Below are 20056 nucleotides of genomic sequence, written 5' to 3'. Positions count from 1 at the left end.
CTGTGAAAATGTCGTTTTGATGTCAGAGTTCAGAGCAGAATGGCCAGACTTCTTCAAGCTGATAGGAAGGCAACAACCAATGTATCCAGAAGAATGAATGCACAATGCCTTGAGTACCTGAAGCAGATGGGCTACAGCAGCAGAAGACCGCACTGGATGCCGCTACTGTCAGCTAAAAACTGAAACTGAGGCTACAATTCACACGGGCTCACCAAAACTGGACAAAAGATTAGAAAAATGTTGCCTGGTCCACTGAGTTTCAATTTATGCTGCAACATTCAGATGGTGGAATAAAAATCATGAAAGAATGGATCCATCCTGCCTTGTATCAATGCTTCAGGCTGCTGTTGGTGTAATGGTGTGGGGATATTTTCTCGGCACACATTGGGCCTCCTTAGTGCCAAATGAGCATTGTTTAAACACCACAGCCTACCTGAGTATTGCTGCTTACCATGTCCATCAGTTTATGACAACAATGTACCCATCGTCTGATGGTTGCTTCCAGCAGAATAATACACCATGTCACAAAGCTCAAACCCTCTCAGACTGGTTTCTTGAACACAACAATGGTTTTCACTGTACCGAATGGCCTCCACAGTCACCAGATCTCAATCCAGTACAGCACATTTGGGATGTCATGAAGCAGAAGGTTCACATCATTGATTTGCAGCCAACAAATCTGCAGCATCTGCGTGACGCTATCATGTCACTAAGGACCAAAATCTCTGAAGAATGTTTTCCAACAGCTTGTTCAATCTATACCATAAAGAATTAAGGCAGTTCTGAAGGCAAACAGGAGCACAAACTAGCAAGGTGTTCCCAGTAAAGTTTTCAGTGACTCTATGTATGCGAGGGTGTCTATAACTACAGATAGAAGCATCACAATAGTTTACAGGCAGCCACAAAGCAAAAAAACAACAACAACACAAAGAAACGCATAGTTCGCCACTGAAGCCAACAAGATAATTTAATGTAGCGACAAAGAAAGTTAAAATGACACCAGAGAAGCTTAAAGAGTTTTGTGTTAATGATACAGAAGCACAACTGTGAAACCTATATTCCTGTTTCACAGTTGTAGCCCCATGTCACCTGTCAAAGGAGGGATTTCCAGAGGCGCATTTAAACTCAGGCTATCAAATCTTTCACAAATCATAGCAGAAAGCAAGAAATAATTAGCAGCGAGTTAGTCGAGTTTTACACACACCAGCCTGACGAATCTTGCGCTTGTTTTGTGCTGAATTGTGCTGCGTAGGAGGAGTACATGCGGGAGCAGATCAAATGGCAGCAGCAGCCCTTTGGCCACAACCAGGCATGCCTCGACCTTATTGCTGCTAAGCCCCATGGGATACTGCGCATACTGGACGACCAGTGTGGTTTCCCTCAGGTAAGCCCGTTCCTGTTAAACTAATAACCGTTTTCTCCAGAGTTATTGGAACTCGCCTAAATTGAATCAAAAACACATACAATATGAAAGTGAATACAATAATGGTAAACACAAGCAGTGTTTAATTAAGACAAAGGTGGTTAATGATTTATAACTCCACGGAGAGAGAAGCCCCAAGTGCACGAAGAACAAGTGATTGAGACAGACTCAGTATGTGGAGAGCTAGCGCACTTATAATAAGCTTATATTAGATTACAGGAAACTTTGGAAGAGTTGCACTCTTTAAGCGTGCTGTTAAAAAAAACCACAAGCCAACAACAGCTCTAACTTCATATTTCATATCTCAGTTTTCAAAAGAAATTGAGTTAAAAAAGAAAAAAAAACTCTCACTATTGGATTTCTCATTAACCAGGAGACTGTATTGTAGCCAGCTTCAATCAATACAAAACTATCCCACATGCTCACTTAATTGCCTACCTGCTGCTATCATTATTCCCGGGGCTCCCAGTGTAAGAAGCTGTCTGAGCTCATAGTGAGATAAATGTATTATAAGTCTCTGATGCTCGGAGTAAAATATGAACACGCCGTTACATGAAAAACCCACTGAGGCGATCTGCCAAACACACACACGCAGACACGCACAGGAAACATGTGTTTGTGCTGTAGAGGTTTAGTTTCCATGGCTCAACAACCATTAACCATCTCCAATCATTGCTAGGCAACAGACCACACCTTCCTTCAGAAGTGCCACTATCACCATGGAAACAATCCGCTCTATGCCAGGCCAAAGATGCCACAGCCAGAGTTTACCCTGAAACACTATGCAGGGAAGGTCACCTACCAGGTACTTCCTGCCTTCCATGTTTTCTTTCTTTCCTGCTTCTCTGTGTTTTGCTTTTTAACATTTTCAACTTTTAATTTCTCAACATTTCAATCTTTTTTATAGCCTTTTTTTTCAATGTTCTTCCTCTGATCATTTCCTTTTTTCCCCTCTTTTTTTGCATTCTCACATAAAGTGTATCTGGAAAGTATTTGCAGCTCTTTACTTGTCCCACATTTTGTCATATTACAGCATTATTTCAAATCACTGATTAAATTCATTTTCCACTTAAGAATTCTACAAACAGTAAAAACAAGTTTGCTTGAAATCTTTGCAAATTTATTAGAATAAAAAGCTAAAATATAACATGCACATAAATAAGAATTCACACCCTTTGCCAATGATCATCTGTCAGATGTCTGTACAGCTTGACTGGAGTCCACTTGTGGTAAATTCAGACATACAAGGGCCGCAGGTCAGACTCAAACTGGGGCTGTTGCATTTCAGCCGTATAGCGTATGTGCACCTGCTCAAACACTGAGTTAAACAGGTGCCCATCAGATCCAAAGTCCACATTGTTCTTGGATGTAAGGATTTTAAAGAATTTAAAATGAATACACACCAAAATCCACACATCTGACAGCCACAGGTGCTGTTGAAATGACATTTTTAATTGAAAACTTAGTCGGAGTGAGTGATTTTTCTTTTAGTTGACTAATTGCTTAACAGCTCCAGAATTAACAGTCTGTCCATCCATCTGTTTTTTTCCATCCATTCTTGTTCAGGTTCACATGCGTGGCTTCTATTGTGAATAAATCATTGTGAAATAGTACACAGGAGTACTGAAAAACTGTGTTATAATAATGAATAAATGTGATATAGTATTGAGGGTTATTAGGTTTTTCATCAAAATGTCTTTCTTTGGCCAGTATGATTGTGAAACAGGTAGTCGCTTGAATGCTGTGTGGTATGTTTTAAACATATTCTAATGTAATCTGTCAAAACCAGACTGCAGAGATATTTCCATTCCATAAAAATCTCCCTGTCGTTCATTCATGTGGCCACACATTTCTGGTTTGAATCAATTTGCAATAGTTTTGAATGATTTGTGATGCAGGTCTACAAATTCTTGGATAAGAACTTTGACATGGTGCGCCAGGATGTTTTGGACCTCTTCATCCAGAGCAAGAACACAGTAAGAAGTGGAAATGCTCAGAAAAATCACAACTATTGATTCAGATACTAAAGTATGGTGAAGCATGATATTGTAATGTGGATATTATCTGTGACTTTCTGTGTGCGCAGATGGTTTCAAGCCTCTTCTTGAAGCACTCGGAGTCTTTGTCTCAGCAGCGGTCTAACGTGCGGCGCAGCAGCGCAGCTCGCCGTTATCAGGCCAACACGGTCAGCGCAAAGTTTCAAAGCAGCCTGCAAGAGCTGCTGGAAAAGATGGAAAGGTTTTAGTCATCCTCTGCTCATTTATCTCTTTAAAACAAGAAGACTGCATCGCAGCTTTCTTTGAAATCTCTCCCTCTTTGACACTCACTCGAGTTCCCACAATACACTGAGCCTGTCATCACTTCAGGTGGGCCACTAAGTCAAGCTCAGCTACAACTGCGATGAATCAGCTGAATGTTCAGCGGACAATCTTCTATGCATCCAGCTGACAAATCGCATAATGGGTGGGCCATTTAAGTAGCTTTATCCTAAAGTCACAGAAGGAAAAACAGTGGACCGCAATGCAACCATGTGCAGTAAAATTGAATGCTTGCTTTGAAGATGAGAATCAGGTCAGTTACTGTCTTTAAAGCGGTTTTGGTGGATCAACACGCTGATAAAATAACAATACAACTGAGTCAGTCTGCAGCTGAATAGGGTCAATCTGGCAATTATGTGAAATCTGTTTGTGATAATCTGGTGTTTAACTGTGACTAATTGGATTAAATCACAAATCTGTTGGCATCAAATTCACATTAACTACTTTCATTCAGACTCCAGACACAACCTCATAGATTTGAAACAAATATTCAGAAATTACTTGGAAACTGACCATGTGACCGGCAAACTTGCTTTTATATAGACATGTAACCAGATTACAATCAAACTGAGAGATGAGTCCCCCGTTGCAAAAAGACACCCGCATACCTGTTTCCCTTGACTCAGAATATAAATGAGAAAGTTGCTTGCCAACTTTTACCAGTCTGTATGCGAGTGGTTGCAGAGAGTCAAGTCAGACCGCAGTTGTTTGGAGACAGGTTGCCTACCACCAGGCAATCGGTGCAGTCACCTTGCAATCAAAAGTGGTCGCTCGGAGGTCCAGTTTTTCCTAGTTGCCATGAGGTTGCCATCCTGTTTTTACTGTAGTGTGACTGAGCCATGACTCTGCTTGCAGTTAAGAATCATCTGCAAGCCCCTTTGTACCAAGCCCCCCCCCATCTCCTCCTTTCATGGTGTGTCTGACTTAATCAGTATCATGTCTGCTGTCAGTTCTGTACAGTCTCGTTGGTCCTCTCCCTGCTGCCTCTAGCTTTGCATGTGTGCACATGGAAGGACGGGGAGGTGAGCAGCACCACACCATCAAATATGAATCGCAGTCGTGGGAAATATTAATCTCCTTTTGACTAAAGTGGTCCTGACTATCACCGGTGAAAAAAGATAACGATGCTTCATAAATGTATGAAATTGTCTGTGATGAGAGTGTCTGATGTGGGCAATGAGCAAAAGAAGGAGTGGTTTCTTTCACAGCTCTCATCAAACAACGCACACTCTACCATGGCCTTGTTCCTAAAGGCGGATTGAACAATTTGTTTTGCCGTGGTGTACCATTAGACTAAAGTGATTATCTCTGACAGCCTTATTAGCCTCAATCATGTCTCAAATAGATGAAAACTGAGGCCTCGGGAGGTCTGTCAGTCTGAAATTGTTAATAATGTAGCTCCAGCTATAAAACTACATGCCATGCATTCTCATTTTCAGCTGGAAAGTAGACTTCCGTGCACAGTTTATCAGGTTTCATCAGCTCAGGCATTTGTTTATTCACTTATCCATCCATTTATTCTCATCTATCTGTGACAGGTGTAACCCTTATTTTGTGCGATGCATCAAGCCAAACCATCTTAAGGTATATTTGCAAGTTGGATGACGTGTGCAGGCTTGCAGTGCTTTCTTGTTTAGATTTTTATTAATTTCTGTTTTTAAAAAAAGCATATATATGTGTGTGTGCATGTACATTTGTGTACTGTTATAGGAGCCAGGAATGTTTGACATGGAGCTGGTCAAAACTCAGCTGCATTACTCCGGCATCATGGAGACCATCCACATCAGGAAGGAGGGTTATCCAATCAGACTGCACTTTCACAGCTTCCTATCGAGGTTGGTCACCTACTTATCTCCAAGCTGATTGTGTTTGAATCATCATTCTCAGCTTCCTTTCCTCAAATAAATTGTTTCTGCTGCCCTCTCCACTCACTGCTTTCACTTTTCAAAAAATGCTCAGATGATTGGCCTTTTTTTTCTGGGTAGAATACGTTTCACACACCGATTTCTTCACGCTGAAGTAGCCATCTGGCTTTTGTCACCTCCTGCAGTAGGAGAGCAGCTGAAATCAATTGATCTCACAGCGCCGTTCACCGCTCACTGCCAAAGTAGTCTGAGAAAAAAAAACAATGTCAGCACAGTACAGCGTTTACAATAAGATTCACAGATAGAAGTTACCGAAGCTGTGAATGCCCAGAATCCTAATAAGCTCTCAGATTCACCCCAAGTAATAAACAAAGATACACAAGATTTAGATGTTTTCACAGAATTCAGATTGAACTGTCACATGTCGACGCAGGTATAAAGCCCTGCTCTGCCTGAAGGATACTCCACCTGCAGACGGAGAAAACTGCGTTGCCATGCTCCAAAAACTCGGCCCGGTCAAGACCGACTCGTATCAGCTGGGTGTCAGTAAAGTGAGCGTTCTCAGAAATGTGCACACAAGTACAAATGATGAGGTCAGCTATGTCGTGCTTTAGATTTAAAAACAGATGAGTTTTTATTTGTGTGTTTTTTAGATTTTTCTGAAAGAGGAGTTGTATCAGCTGCTGGAGGGCAAGCGTGACCGTGTGCTGAACCTCGCTGCCATGACGCTGCAGAGATACACGCGCACGTGCTTCATCCGAAAGAACTTCATCAAATTCAAGCGCTTTCTGACTGTGTTTGAAGCTCGTAGCAGAGGCTACCTGGCCAGGTAACGTGGCCATCGTGTTGCCTTCATCTAATGCTTCAAAGCATCATCACTTCAGATTTCAAATGTCCTTATATACATATATATATATTTTTCCTCCTCAATTAATAAAGAAAACAGAGAAAAACTCCAAACAGTCACGATCTTATTTCTCTATTCTAAAATTCTTAAAGCTGAACACTATCAGTATCATCAGTCTTTTCCTGGAAGTCGACTGAGCCTCGGCTTTCTTCAGCAGCCAGCATCTTACCCTGTTTAGTCTGGAGTTTCAGTCCTGCACTTGGCAATTTAGGCTTTAGGGTTTGGTTTCACAGAGTCAAACAGGTCAAACCTTATCTCAGACAACCTGCTTCTTTGTCCTTGATGTGAGGAGACAAGGCCAGAGGATTCAGGCTGTACTTATCCATCAAAGGTGATAGATGTCTGATTCGCTGCAGGCCCAGCAAAGCCCATAGATGTTCAACCAATTTACATTTTGTTCTAGTGTGTAAAAAAATCAATAAAAAAGCACTAAAACTCAAGGTCAGACATTTCAAGACATTAATTATATTTCAGCAGCGGTCTCCCTCTGATGAATTTGGGGAAATGATACATTAAATCTTGTTACACCAGTTGCAGCATTAAATCTTATTAGAGTAAGATGTCAGACTTTTGAAGGAAAACATGGCAATTTTATTCATTTTTTTATTTACATACAGTCATGATAAAAAGAAAGGACATAATAAAAATGATATCAACTACTTAGAAGGTTTTAAAATTAGGTAAATACAACCTGACATTAACAAAAGGGCATTACATATTAAACTTTGTCATTATTTTACTTTTTTTTAACAAAAATTAAAGCAAAATGCAGAAGCAGTGCGTGAGAGACTGAGTGCACGCCATGACTTAATAGTGTCTAAAACCACATTTAGACATTTACATACAGTAATCATTTTCTGTGTGACTTTATCAATCTCTCACACCTGGATGCTCCAGAGCAGAAAAGTGCAAAAGCTTCTGCTTCTATACAACAGATGCTCACACTCGCTGATGATCAATTTGATTAACAGCACCCAGCTGCTACTTACCCTCTCAATTCCTATGGAAGTAGTAAGGATGCTCTTAGTTTTGCACACACTGCTGCTGTATTTTGCCATTTTTGTCAAATAAATGCATGACAGTGTAATATGTCACATTTGTTTGCTCATCTGAGATCGTATTTTTGTCATTTTAAGACCTGCTGATGACGTGATTATTTTTATAACATCCTAAAACATAAAACTTCCAAGTTTTAAAATCTGATATTTCAGTGATTTTACCATGACTCTATGTATTGAACATTAAATCAGTGTTTTCTCTGCTCTCTGTTTGCATCTTTGCGTATCCTTCATGGTTAATCCTTTTCCTGAACAGGAAAAACTTTGCTCTGAGGAGGAAGTACCTAATCAGGTTACGCTCCGTCGTGCTGCTCATCGTCAATCGCCAGCGTTACATGAGGGTAGGCACACACGGTTTGAATAAACTGCCGGAGATATTTACATATTTCTAAAAACAAGCGAACAAATCAAAAATGAACCAGCGTGTCAAGTATGATACTGTTGTGTTTCTGTCAGACAGTGGTGGAGCCTGCAAGGAAGGCGGAGGAGGTGAGACAGGGAGGACGTAGGGAGAATACGTCAAAGGGAGGAGGGCCGCATTTTGAGTAAGAGAAGAAGATTTCGTGTACGTGTGTAAATGTTTGACTACGTGTGTGTGTGTGTGTGTGTGTGTGTGTGTGTGTGTGTGTGTGTGTGTTTGCAACGTGTGCAGGATCGCATCAATCGAGAAGTGGTGAATGTGACAACATTGCCCATCCCCGCTGAGCTGGCCGCCCTGCTACAGGCTGCTTCAGGTACACACACACACACACACACACACACACACACTCATATATAACACTTGCTGATATGAAGACAGTCTGTGCTATAAAAAAACCTCCATCAGAAGATGTGTTCCATCTTGTTTGCAGGTGGCCTCGAGAATATTTGCTGTCGTATTTCTGTGCTCACACACGGCCTGCTGGCTTTGTTTGTATGCGTGTGTCGTGCAGGTGGTGAGGAGCTGCATTCTGACTGCTTGGCCGTCGTTCAGGCTCCAAAGGTTCAGGTTGACCCCCAGCTGACCCTGCCCCTGGACATCAACAACTACCTCATAACACACTACATCCGGGCTATGTTTAGGGTAAAAATGAAGATACACACACAGTTATGCTCAGATCATGTTAGAGGACATTACACCGACTTACATTTATCGCCTCTACACTTTCTGTAACCCTAAACATAACTGCTACTTGCTGAACCATAAACCTTTTACTGTAACATTAAATCAAGTGGTTGTCATAAAATGTAATTATTTACATCAAGACGACTTGCTTTTTGTCACCACAGGGGAAGCAGGTCTGCACGATATCACTGTCTAAACAGCTTTATGTCCCTTACAACAGGAAACGTACAAACACTCAGGAAATGCATGTAAATTTTTGTGAATGGTTTAAATAAATGGGAAGCATCACAGGACTCATTTATATGAGGACTGTAAACGGTGCATATATCATTTCTCAGGCTGTGTGTGTGTGTGTGTTTATAGGAGCCGCTGTTTGGGATGGTGACAGCCCCGCTGGAGAATTCCCTGATTCGAATGGATGAGGAGCTAAAACACGGAGCCCTCAACGTTTTCATTCTGGTATAGTTACATTCATTTGTTGCTGGGTAACTCTGGTATCTACAGTGTAAATGAAAACCTTGGGGTGCTGAAAGGTCAAGTCTAATGTCAGGATGAATGTGTCCTCCAGTTTTGGCACTTTAAAAATCTCTCAGCTACAGTTTAGTCCACAGGTTTTTGGAAAATGATACTTTTTATTTCATGTAATGTTTCATCTGTATGACACTGCGGTGGGTTTTAAATCAAACATTGAAACAAGTAGGTGACCAGGTGAAGCCGGGTCCCTTGTTATTTCATTAAAGCTTAGGCAGATAAAAGATCTGTGGCTGAACTTGCATTTGCTAGCTCTTCAGCTCTTAATATGAGGTCCCAAGACATGTAAGGGAAGGAGGCTGTCAGAGAGATGGCAAAAACTTTAGGAGTGGCCAAATCAACTCGCACCAGAGTGATGGGAAGAGAAAAGTATGGAGAAGGAGAGAGACAGCTCACCATCCAAAGCATATCACATTATCTGTCAAACATGGTGGGGCAATGTTACGGCATGGGCATGTATGTATGGCTGCCAGTGGAACTGGGTCACTGGTATTTATTGATGTTGTGACTGCTGATAGAAGCAGCAGGATGAATTGTGAAGTGTGCAGGGCTACACTCTCTGCTCAGACTCTGCCAAAAGCTGCAAAACTGATTGGACAGTGCTTCACACTGAAAAAGGATAGTGACCTAAAGGAACCCAAGAGTTTGTCAAGGCGAAGAAAGTGGAAATATTATTCAGTGACCAAAGTCAGTCACCCGATCTCAACCCAACCGAGCATGCTTTTCAGTTACTGAAGACAAAACTGAATGCAAAGGGACCCACAAACAAGCAGCTACTGAAGCTTTGCTTTTTTATGGAGCTTATAGTTGGGGCTGGATCAGGTGACCTTAAATCCTCCCTTAGTTATGCTGCAATAGGCCTAGGCTCCTTCATGGCTTCCCATCAAGTACTGACTGTTTCTTCTTCACTTTTCTATTTTCACTCACTGTGTGTTTTCACACCACTCTGTTATTATTAATGAGTTATTATTAATCTCTAGCTCTCTTCCAAAGTGTGTCTTTTGTCCTGTCTTCCTCCCCTCACCACAAAGCGGTCATGGTATTCTGCTGGAGGTTTCTTTCTGTTAAAAGGGAGTTTTTCCTTCCCACTGTCACCAAGTGCTTGCTTATAGGGCGTCGTTTGATTGCAGGTGTTTTCTCTCTATTATTGTAGTGTCTTTACCTTACAATGTAAAGCGCCTTGAGGTGACTTTTGTTGTGATTTGGTGCTTTATAAATAAAACTATATAAATTGGGGGAAATATGCATAAAAATAGCTGTAGTTCCTAAATAGTTCATACAATATTTATATTCAAACACTTAATTAAAGCTCAAAGTCTGCACTTCCATCACATCTTAGTTGTTTGATTTAGTATCTGTCCTGGTCCAAACACTTGTGGTTCTAACTGTATCTGTGTTGATTTCGCCATCAGTTTAATTGGACATCAACTGTTTTGGCCAAACCTATACATTTGGGGGCTTGAGTTTTACTTATTCATGTCTTAAATACCAACTACCCGTGTTTTTAATAGATACTTAGGTTCATGGGCGACCCAAACTTGAACGGGGCTCAGGAGAATCTGTTCGGGAACTACATCATCCAGAGAGGACTGGCCAATCCCAGCCTCAGAGATGAGATTCTGGTTCAGGTGGCAAATCAAGTAAGAACCACTTTTTGTGTCTACTAATAAACTACATTACTAATTAAATTTTTTCTTAATTTACTTAACTGCTGTCTTTTGTACCACTAGGCGTGGAGGAATCCTAACATCCTAAATTCAGAGCGCGGCTGGCTCCTGCTTTCTTCCTGCCTTTCTGCCTTCCTGCCCTCTCAGAGGCTTGCAAAGTACCTGCTGAAGTAAGACGTGTGCCTGCATCATAGAAACCATCCACCACTATTAGCAACAGTTTATTGATCTTTATGCTCTACATTAATTTGTTCTTCTGAAGTATTTTGCTCCTTGTTATATTTTTGCAGTGCTTGTGCTGATACTTGTGTTTGTTCATGGTTGTTGTTGTTTTGCAGGTTTGTGTCTGACTACGGGCCGGAGGGCTATGACTGTGTGTGCCAGCACCGTCTGCTTCAGGCCCTGCAGAGGCTCGGTGGCGGGCCAGAGTATGTCAGGACGTACCCACCCTGCCTACTGGAGTGGACCGCCAATCGCAAGAGAGCTCACACGGTTCTGCACGTGCACTGTTTCGATGGTGAGAAAATGAACAACACACAATGAAAACCTTCATGAAGAGAATGCAAGCATTTTTTTGGTTTTCCTTTGTTTGTTTGTTTTTTTAGAGATGTGCCCCTGATCCTGAGCCTGGGGCTACCAACTATATTTGTAGTCAGCATATTCACTTTCTTTGAATTTAGTTAAGCTCAATCCTATTTTCAAATCATTTTGTCATTTTGTAAAACTTGCTAAGAAGCAAAAAGGGAAATGATAAAAAAAATGTTGAAAAATAGCATTTATATATATATATATTTTAACTGCCCATTGCCTTTTTGACTGAATGCTCTTAATCTGGTGCAGCAACACTGTGCAACATGTACACATATAATAACTATGAGATGCAATCAAAGGTTTCAGGGAGTCTGCCCAGAAAAAAATCTAAACCCTTACCTGATATAAATTTGGAGGATCTTGGTTTGCAGGATCACCTCCTCGTGTACCTCTGGTTCACTTTCAGCGAGGATGTTGCTTTTCGATTGCTCTTTGGAAGTTTTGTTTTACCTATTTGCAAAAGAAAATGGGAAGAGGGCAAAAACCAGGTTAAAATGACTCATGCTTTCATGTCCGTGACATCACCCTGGCTTTACTCTGAGACTACATGGTGTCAAGTATCATGTCAGGAACATGATGTAGGAGAATGGTCCTTATTTTTTCCCCACATTCAGCAGGCATTGCACTGTGAATTTATTACCCAGGATCGGTCTGTGAAAACTGAATCTTTCTGTAACGTCCTGAGATGTCCAAGGGAGATTATTCACTGCCATTATTCACACCGACACAATCATCGCTCACCACCCACAGTGTTTGACAAACGATTTTGTCCTTTTCTCCAAAGATAAATTAAAGTTGAAGCCTCAGCGTAATCTAAAATTAGCGGGAGACCATCTAAAATGTGAGATTGGCCACATTTATATCTGTATGGTAGGAGTTGTGGTCTTATTATTGAACCTATTGAATTGATCATTTGGTACAATTTGACTCCCTGTGGCTGAGGCAACCTCGACTGTCTTTATTTCCCCCTGAGCCCAGTCAATGTGTTCACTCTTCAGCATGACAGCGGTATCTGTCTCTCTCTCTCTCATTTCCGCCTCTCATTCAGCTAATCTGTCCTCGAGCCTCGTGGCAAGTCCGCTGAGGATTAGACAACACCTGATACTCGCTCTGGTTCACTGGTCTTGTTTGCTGTGCTGGTGTCTGTGGGAATCTTCCCAAACACACCAGTGAGGGCGAGTAGAACTTTGTTTAAGCAACACAGCATTTAGCAGTTAATTTTATTCACTCTGGGACATTTGCTCTTCAGGTGTGTCCTTTCTGTGTCCACTGCACTCATGGACGACAGGAGAAGAGATGGCCAAAGACATCTTACAACACAGGTAGCATCTTTGTGTCCGACGTTAGCACAAAATTCACTGGGTAATGTAGAAATGTTGAAAAAAAAGAAAAGCGGATGACAAGTGAACAGATTACAGTCTTGTGGTATGCGCCTCTGTGTGCGTCTGTGTGTGTATGTGTGTCTAGGGGTGTGGTGGAGGGCCGTCGAGGATGGTCGGTGCTGCTGAAGGAGCCGGCTCAGTGGGTGGAGCTAGAGGGCTCAGACTACGTTCTGGACCTGATGTCAGATCTGGAGCTTCCTGCTGACTTCCCCAAACACAGCAGCTACTTCATCATCTCTGCACAGGAACCAACAAGAGTGCGGGCAAATGCCAGCATGTAAGACACACACACACACACACACACACACACACACACACACAGAAATCTCTGAGATTTCATGAACCCATCCAGCCATTGTGGGGTTGAGTTTGTCACTGTTAACATTTTAAGATGATGAAGTTAATAAGTGCATTTTCTCTGGTGCTGTACTTACTCATAACTTTGAGATACTTTTGAGATACAACTTCAGGCCTGCTGGAAATATTCAACTTTCCAATCCACTGGTAGCACAAATTCCATTTCTAGCCTCAGAGGTATTTTAACTTCAGATGCTTAAGGTTAGTATAGTTATAAATTATGCTTTCCTTTGTCTGTACCTGCAAACTGACTGATTCAGTTAGAAACAACAGTAAATATTGTTTGTAGCTGTTCTCAGCAAAAAAAAAGTAAAAAAACAAACAACAAAACTCCTTAAACTGTAGACTGTATATAAAAGATGAAAGTTGCCAGTGTGATGTCAGTGATTAATTTATGAAGCCATGTTTTATAAGTTAGATTTTAGCATTTTGTCTGTCACTATCTTACTTTTATTGAAGCTGGAAGTGGGACACTTGAGTGATTAGAATGCTGCATAATCAGCTAATGTTAGCAAGCTTGGTCAGCAAAGTGCATCTGCACACACAGATATTTGCTAATTAGCACTGTGTAGCATACAAATAAAATGCTAAATCTCACCCAGACTTCAAAGTGTATTCTTTGTCAGATCGTTGTCAGAGAAGCTTAGCAGGTAGCTATTGGTTATGGCTCTCTGGGTTGGTATCCACCTATCATTAACATAATTAAATAGATGAATAAGAAGACTGAACATTTGTCACAAATTGAGAAATTTGCTATGGAGACCAGAACAGGCTTTTGTTCCGGGCTGAAACATGTCGATTTCTGCTGTAACTTTGGATATTCTGACATGTGAGTCTCTGGGGACTGGCTTTCACTTTTGAATCCAGCCTCAAACACCAATTCTTTGGCTTCATTTTCCAGTCACAGAGGTTGCCCCCTGCTTAAAAGCAACTGCACACTCCCTGCTCGGCACCAGATAAAAATACAGTAGCACAGATAGTGACTCATTGGTTCACAAAGCTGAGCTTTTATTAGCTGAAGGCAGTTGGTAATGACCAAAAACGGAGCTTCCCAGAAAAACACAGACATGAAAGTTGCTTGGAACTGTTGGATGTGTAAATAACTAATTGTTTGCAAGTTAGCTTAAACCTTTAAACAACTTAAAAGGACATTTTAAAACCCTGTAAAACTGTTGCCACCGGTTTTAAGCAGCCTTTTCTTTCTTATTTTGTTACAGAAGCCTGTTGGGGGGTGGCTTTAACACCAACGATGATGTCATATCTACAGCCATGTCTAGCTCGGATGCAATCAGCCAAGGTACGTCACTACGCCAAACATATGTGTGCACATATTGACTGTGACTGGAGCAGACTTCAAAGTCCTCTCCCCTCTCTCAGACCTGGAGCCTCACAGAGGGATGGATCGTTATCTTGACAGCCTGTTTGACCCTGTGCTGTCTGACGGAGCTGGAGTAAGTTACATAATTCATTCACACTGAAACACTTGCGCACATGCGAGCAGACTCCTCCATCAACCACTTACTGTCAGTCACTGTAAATCTCTGTAGAGCTCTATTTTTAGAAAGTGGGCATGGAGTGTGCCTTCAAGGAATGAGCTGTATACTCGGTAAAAGTCAGTTAGATGTACAATGCATATAGAGAGCACTTTTGCCACTAGCATACAGACAGTTGTGAATATACCTCAGAGAGCAATTTCCAGTAGAAGCACCCAGTTTCAGCTCTGTCCTATAGACTTTCTCATGTAGGTCTGAGATGTTCAGAAAGTCTGGTGTTCAATCGAATAAACCTTTTTGTAATTTGCAGCCATTTTTTCCACCAATAATAGTAAAAATATAATGCAAAATATAACTGGATAAGGTGCATAAAATAAGAGTAAAGCCAAAAGACATTAAAGAGAGCAAAATCTAATTAAAGAAGAACAATAATTGTTTTACATCCAACACCTTCTCAACAGGCATCATCGAGAGACTGAGAAGATTTAAAAGGAACACGAGACTCAGTGGGAGTTTGGTAGAGAGTGAATATCATAATGTGGGGCCCTAATAGCAAAAGCCTGAGTGTCTTTGTCACAAACTGTGAGCTCCAAGTTAATTACAGCAAAACTGTGACTGGGAATTAGGGCATGTTTCTAGAAAGGAGGATATTTAGTAAAGTGTGTCTGGTGATTTATGTTTTTTAGCCTGGTTGTGCCAGATAAAAGCTTTTTTCACTTGAAAATTGTTTTCTTACAGCAGTAAAAACGGTTATTCTTCATCTAAAATTTGTGATTGCAGAGAATATCTGAAGACTGAGTTAAAGCCTTTTGTCAGGGCAGTGGTGCAGTGAATACGTGGCCTTGTCGGCCGGCCAGTCCTCTGGACGCCGATGTGGTGAATGTTAGTCGTGCTATCGGATGTGGCTGACAGGAATTAGCATGTATCAGATGTGTTCTACAGACCTCTCCCGGCCAGCAACCTATTCCGTTACCCAGTTACCGTAACTGTCACAGCCACCAGATCGCCACGATGATTTCCCACCCAGGGGATCTGCTTACGAGGGACTGACACTCTGGCAAATGAAGGGCTTATTTTTTAATGAGACATGGCCTACAAACGCACACACTCCTGAGGATTTATGGGTCAGTGGCTGATTTCTGATGGAACGGTTGCACACTGAAGAGGGAGATTCCTCTGATCACACAGCAGGCAGTCACTCACTCTAAGATACTGTAAGCACAAATGCTGTTTCAACAAGCAGACACACAGATACATACATATATTATATACACATACAAATATACATAGAGTTCTGTGCAAAAGTTTTGAGCTATCCCTCTTTTCTCTGCATTTGCTTACAAGCAGCCAGACCTTCTTGTGATTTTTACAATGGACAGTTCTCCAGGCTTTCTGAAGGCCAAACAGAGTTTTTCTTTGAAGATTGGCTGCTTCTATAAAAAAAAGAAAAAATCAGTTTAGACCTTGAACCTGACATTTTCAGAGGAATTTTTTTTTAAATTGTACCTTTAGGCACATGCTCCATTTTCTTAATTTGTATCTATGAAAAATGACAAATATAAGAGTTTGAATGGGATCAAATGGTATTTGTGCATCAACAGGTGATTACCGAAGAGCTGTTAGCTGAAAATTTTTACCTCAGCACTGTGTGCAATGTGTCCTTAAAAAATTGGAGGAAGCTGAACAACTTCGCTGAAACCTCATTAGAAATGGTCTAAGTGGAAGTGTGGCTGTGGAAAAAGCCATGGAAGCAGAGAAAATGCATTTGGTTCGCCAAATTATACAAATTACACAAGAGCTGGACCGACAATCAGTGACAACAGGTGTGATTGAGTGATTAATCCAAATTCGACCCTGTTGTTTGCAATAACCCCCTGGAGGTAGCGTGTTCAAATCACATGACCAATTTAAGATGATGTAACAGTAAGACACACCTTTGCGGAGTCTCCGTTTCACCGCGGGTTGAAAGTGCGGACTTCAAAGTGCGTGCGCATTTTTAAATTGTGTTGATAGGCCAAGTAAAACCAGACTCATGATAAATTAGAGTCTAGTGGTGTTTTTTTTCCTGAATACTGTCGTCACATTTAGTGTCAAAATGAAATGTGAATTCAGACGTCTGAGGTTGTGCTGAAATGACATAAAATGAGGCAAATTAAACAGGTGAAATAAAAAAGTAAAATCAAAAGTAGTCAAAAACTGTGAACCCTAACCCTTGACTCCTGTGGGTAAACACATTTCTAATGAGTTTATTTTCTTATTGACTAGTTTGAAGTATTTCTTAATACATTTAGAGCAAAAAGGACTTTGACTCTTTGGTCCTTGACCTCACGGTGACTATATTCATCTTTTATATACAGTCTGTGGTTTTAAAGTCTGCTTGTGTATCCTCACAGGAAGTAGAATCAGCTGGAGGACTATCCAGCCGGATGAAGGGAGCTGGAGGAGTTGGTGGTGGTTGGCGTCAACAAGGAGCGTCCACGGGCCCGCCGCCTCCACCCGGAGGTCAGTCACAGACATGGGCACACATGCTAAATATTCACACCTTCGCACTCCACAGTCCTGACAGATGATTAGCGTGTGAAATAAAACAAACACACTTAAAATCTGACAGAAACTGGATGGCTGCGTGTGTTTGTGTTCACAGCTGTGCGAGTACTTCCTGTGGGAGGTGTGATGTCGCCTCCTGTTGCTGCAGTGGCACCTGTAACACCTGGTTTGTATAAGGAATGATGATGGGGGGGGAAATCATCAAACATGATTTTCCATCCTGTTTACTGTGTTTTTCCTCCAGATGCCCAGCAGGCTGTTTTGTCCCAGCAGCAGCTGGCGATTGTGAACCAGCAGGCCGTCATCATGGTGCGCCTCGGTTTTGGATCCGCGTCTGTTTATCTATCCCACTGCTCTCTGCTACGGATGTAATGTGTCATGTTCTTGTTTCTCAGGCCCAACAGATGACTATGCAAGCCATGGCTATGGTCGGCAGCCCCGTGTCGAGTCCGCCCACCTCCCCGATCACGAGCCCTCCCATGAGTCCTCTGTTCCATCACCCTCTGAGCCCGTATGCCCCCGCGAGCCCGTATGCCACCATACCGCCAAGCCCGTATGCAAACATCCCACCGAGCCCCTACGCCAACTTCACCCCAACTCCCTTTGCTGCAGCAGACATCCCGCCTCGCCCCCATCCTCTCTCTGCTCAGGCTCTGTCACAGCCTCAGGCTCGGCCTCCTGCCGGTCCCCAGACTCAGCCTCAGGCCTCCCGCGCCAACCCTAACCCTGAGCCAGCCTCCACAAAAACTGACAAAGCTAACCCAGCAGCACAGGTCAGTAACTCCGAGACATGTGAGGAAACAGTTCGCACTGACACGTTGCGTAATATTCCAGCACTGCCGAGTGTATAAAAGAGGCTGCCGTGAACTTAAAGCAACAGGAGACATTATCCAGGAGAAGCCGTTTATTTGAAATACAAAGAAGATATGTGTTGTTAGGATAATAATCAGCAGCTGGATCAAGAAAAAAAGCAAATATAAAAAACCAAAACACATAAATGCATCAACCAAAGATCTGCAATAGTAAACATACTAATTTCTATGCCTAATCAGCCAAGGGGAATCAAGCGTATCTGAAAGTGACTCTCAAATGTTCAGACAAATGAGGGTGAAGCAGTTGTGCGACTACAGCTGCTGCGGAGGCGGCTGCAACTTTTCTTTTGTTCAGATATCTTAGTTTTACTCGTGGAGGTTACTCTGGGTCTGCAATCCTCCGTAACACTGTTTGAATCTCAGCTAAAAGCTCACTAATTCATTAAAGAGCGGGTAAACAGATTCACAAACACAATGTGCGGATTGCCTCGTTCACCCTGCACAACACCCTGAAAACACAGATCTCTTTATAAGGTTAGAACATCCAGCTGAGACTGAAGAAGTCACTTGGATGAGTGACGAAACGTTTCTTCCTTATTCGTTTTTTTATGCACAGACGCAGACGGATTATATGGTATAAAAGACAAAATAAGGTGAAATTCGGTGTCCGCCTTGGTTACTGTTTTGGTTTTGGTTTTTTGGTTGCAAATTACAAATTTATTTTGCCAGTCTCATCCTTCCTTTGATGTGATGCCCAGAATCCCTACCTCCAAACATTTACTCTCACAGTTTGCTCATCTTTTTCTCCCTGGCACACGTTGCTGAGTAAAGTGGCATGTATTAAGTATTCTGAGGAGAAGATTTCAGACAGGTTATGGGTGAATGAGTTAAATTGGATTGAGGCACATTCCATCAGTGCGAAATTTCAGCTCACTAGTTAAGAGCCATCCATCAGCAGCAGTCAAAGACCAAACTGAATAGAATATCTCCCTCCGTCTCCGCTACATTCGCTAGTTCATGTCAAGCGATGAGATCCTCGTGTCATCCCTTTTTTTTCCCTCCGAGCTCATAAATTTCTGGGATGGCAGCTTTGATTTGTACAGTGAGATATGTAAAGTTGTTTCAGCGTCTCTCTGACTTTTCCTCTTACATTATTACAAATCCTCATGTTTGCAGTGGTCAAAGGGAAAATCGTTATCTGAGAGGGAAAAATGTCACCCTGTGCATTGACTGTATTGTCTTTTGATCCATCAGTTTTCTACCTTTCATTTTAGACCTTCCTTCATGTCAGAACTCTGTCATGTCTATCTTTTAATGTTACAAATCAAAGACAAAAAAAAGTCCCCCCAAAACATTATGCACAGTTGCAGACTATCCACAGGTTTATTTGCACCAAAAGCACTGTCAGCTTCTTTTTTCTTTGCTCCCACACTGACTTCTCCAGTAAAATTGCAGATGACTACATTGAACATCTGCAGAATCTTGAGTGCAAACTCTCTGTCTGTTTTCTTTCTGTGTGTATGTGTCTGCGTGGCTTTTTCAGGCTCAGTCAGCCAAGGACAACGTCCCTCTGAGAAAAGCTCCGGGCATCCCCGTGAACAAGGACAAACCAGTCAGGAAATTTGGTAAGTCAGTGAGAGAGAAGTTCGCTTCTAACAGAACTCTCATTTAAGAGAGCTGAGGAAATCTAATCTGTTTTTGCGGATGCCTCAGCCCCGGTTGTGACGTCTCCTCCGCCCCCTGCTGGAGAAGTGGTGAAGTATTCAGCTAAGACTTCAGATCATGTCATCCCCAGCCAAGATATCCAAGGTAACTGCAATTTTTGACAGGTTCACACACATGTGAATAAGCGAATCTTTTTCTTGACTTTCTTGAAACATTGTGTAAAACTTTGAAACCACCCTCTGTTGACATGTTTTATTTCATTAAAAAGAAATCATTAAAAGATACAACTCTCCACCACCACCACTGGACCCACTCCCACCTGGCAAGAGGTGAGG

General features: G+C 41.9%; 1 protein-coding gene and 1 long non-coding RNA gene across 3 annotated transcripts in view; one reads left to right on the top strand and one right to left on the bottom strand.

Annotated features, from left to right (window-relative positions):
* The window catches only part of myo15ab (myosin XVAb), a 57264-nt gene that overhangs the window by 19588 nt on the left and 17620 nt on the right, over positions 1-20056 (top strand). Inside the window, exons 25-51 of the mRNA XM_025908292.1 lie at positions 1253-1384; positions 2103-2228; positions 3322-3399; positions 3510-3661; positions 5280-5325; positions 5452-5576; positions 6040-6157; positions 6260-6435; positions 7828-7912; positions 8028-8060; positions 8224-8305; positions 8504-8634; positions 9040-9135; positions 10719-10847; positions 10938-11044; positions 11213-11391; positions 12715-12787; positions 12933-13124; positions 14422-14501; positions 14582-14655; positions 17091-17199; positions 17342-17410; positions 17489-17553; positions 17640-18017; positions 19600-19681; positions 19770-19865; positions 19990-20050. Of these exons, the coding sequence (XP_025764077.1) occupies positions 1253-1384; positions 2103-2228; positions 3322-3399; positions 3510-3661; positions 5280-5325; positions 5452-5576; positions 6040-6157; positions 6260-6435; positions 7828-7912; positions 8028-8060; positions 8224-8305; positions 8504-8634; positions 9040-9135; positions 10719-10847; positions 10938-11044; positions 11213-11391; positions 12715-12787; positions 12933-13124; positions 14422-14501; positions 14582-14655; positions 17091-17199; positions 17342-17410; positions 17489-17553; positions 17640-18017; positions 19600-19681; positions 19770-19865; positions 19990-20050 (3074 nt within the window). The remainder of the gene's footprint in view (positions 1-1252; positions 1385-2102; positions 2229-3321; positions 3400-3509; positions 3662-5279; positions 5326-5451; positions 5577-6039; positions 6158-6259; positions 6436-7827; positions 7913-8027; positions 8061-8223; positions 8306-8503; positions 8635-9039; positions 9136-10718; positions 10848-10937; positions 11045-11212; positions 11392-12714; positions 12788-12932; positions 13125-14421; positions 14502-14581; positions 14656-17090; positions 17200-17341; positions 17411-17488; positions 17554-17639; positions 18018-19599; positions 19682-19769; positions 19866-19989; positions 20051-20056) is intronic.
* On the bottom strand, positions 15730-16489 carry LOC102079348 (uncharacterized). Of its 2 annotated transcripts, XR_267307.4 has the most exons (4): positions 16335-16489; positions 16204-16237; positions 16039-16130; positions 15730-15909 (listed from the first exon to the last, which is right to left on the bottom strand). It is a non-coding gene; the product is annotated as an uncharacterized LOC102079348 (long non-coding RNA). The 2 variants fall into 2 exon arrangements; XR_003220590.1 differs by having other exon boundaries at positions 15730-16130.

The sequence above is a fragment of the Oreochromis niloticus genome, linkage group LG6, assembly GCF_001858045.2.
Source record: "Oreochromis niloticus isolate F11D_XX linkage group LG6, O_niloticus_UMD_NMBU, whole genome shotgun sequence".
NCBI classification, from domain to species: Eukaryota; Metazoa; Chordata; class Actinopteri; order Cichliformes; family Cichlidae; genus Oreochromis; species Oreochromis niloticus.
The sequence above is the reverse complement of the archived record's forward strand: the minus strand, read 5'-3'. Positions and strand labels throughout refer to the sequence as shown.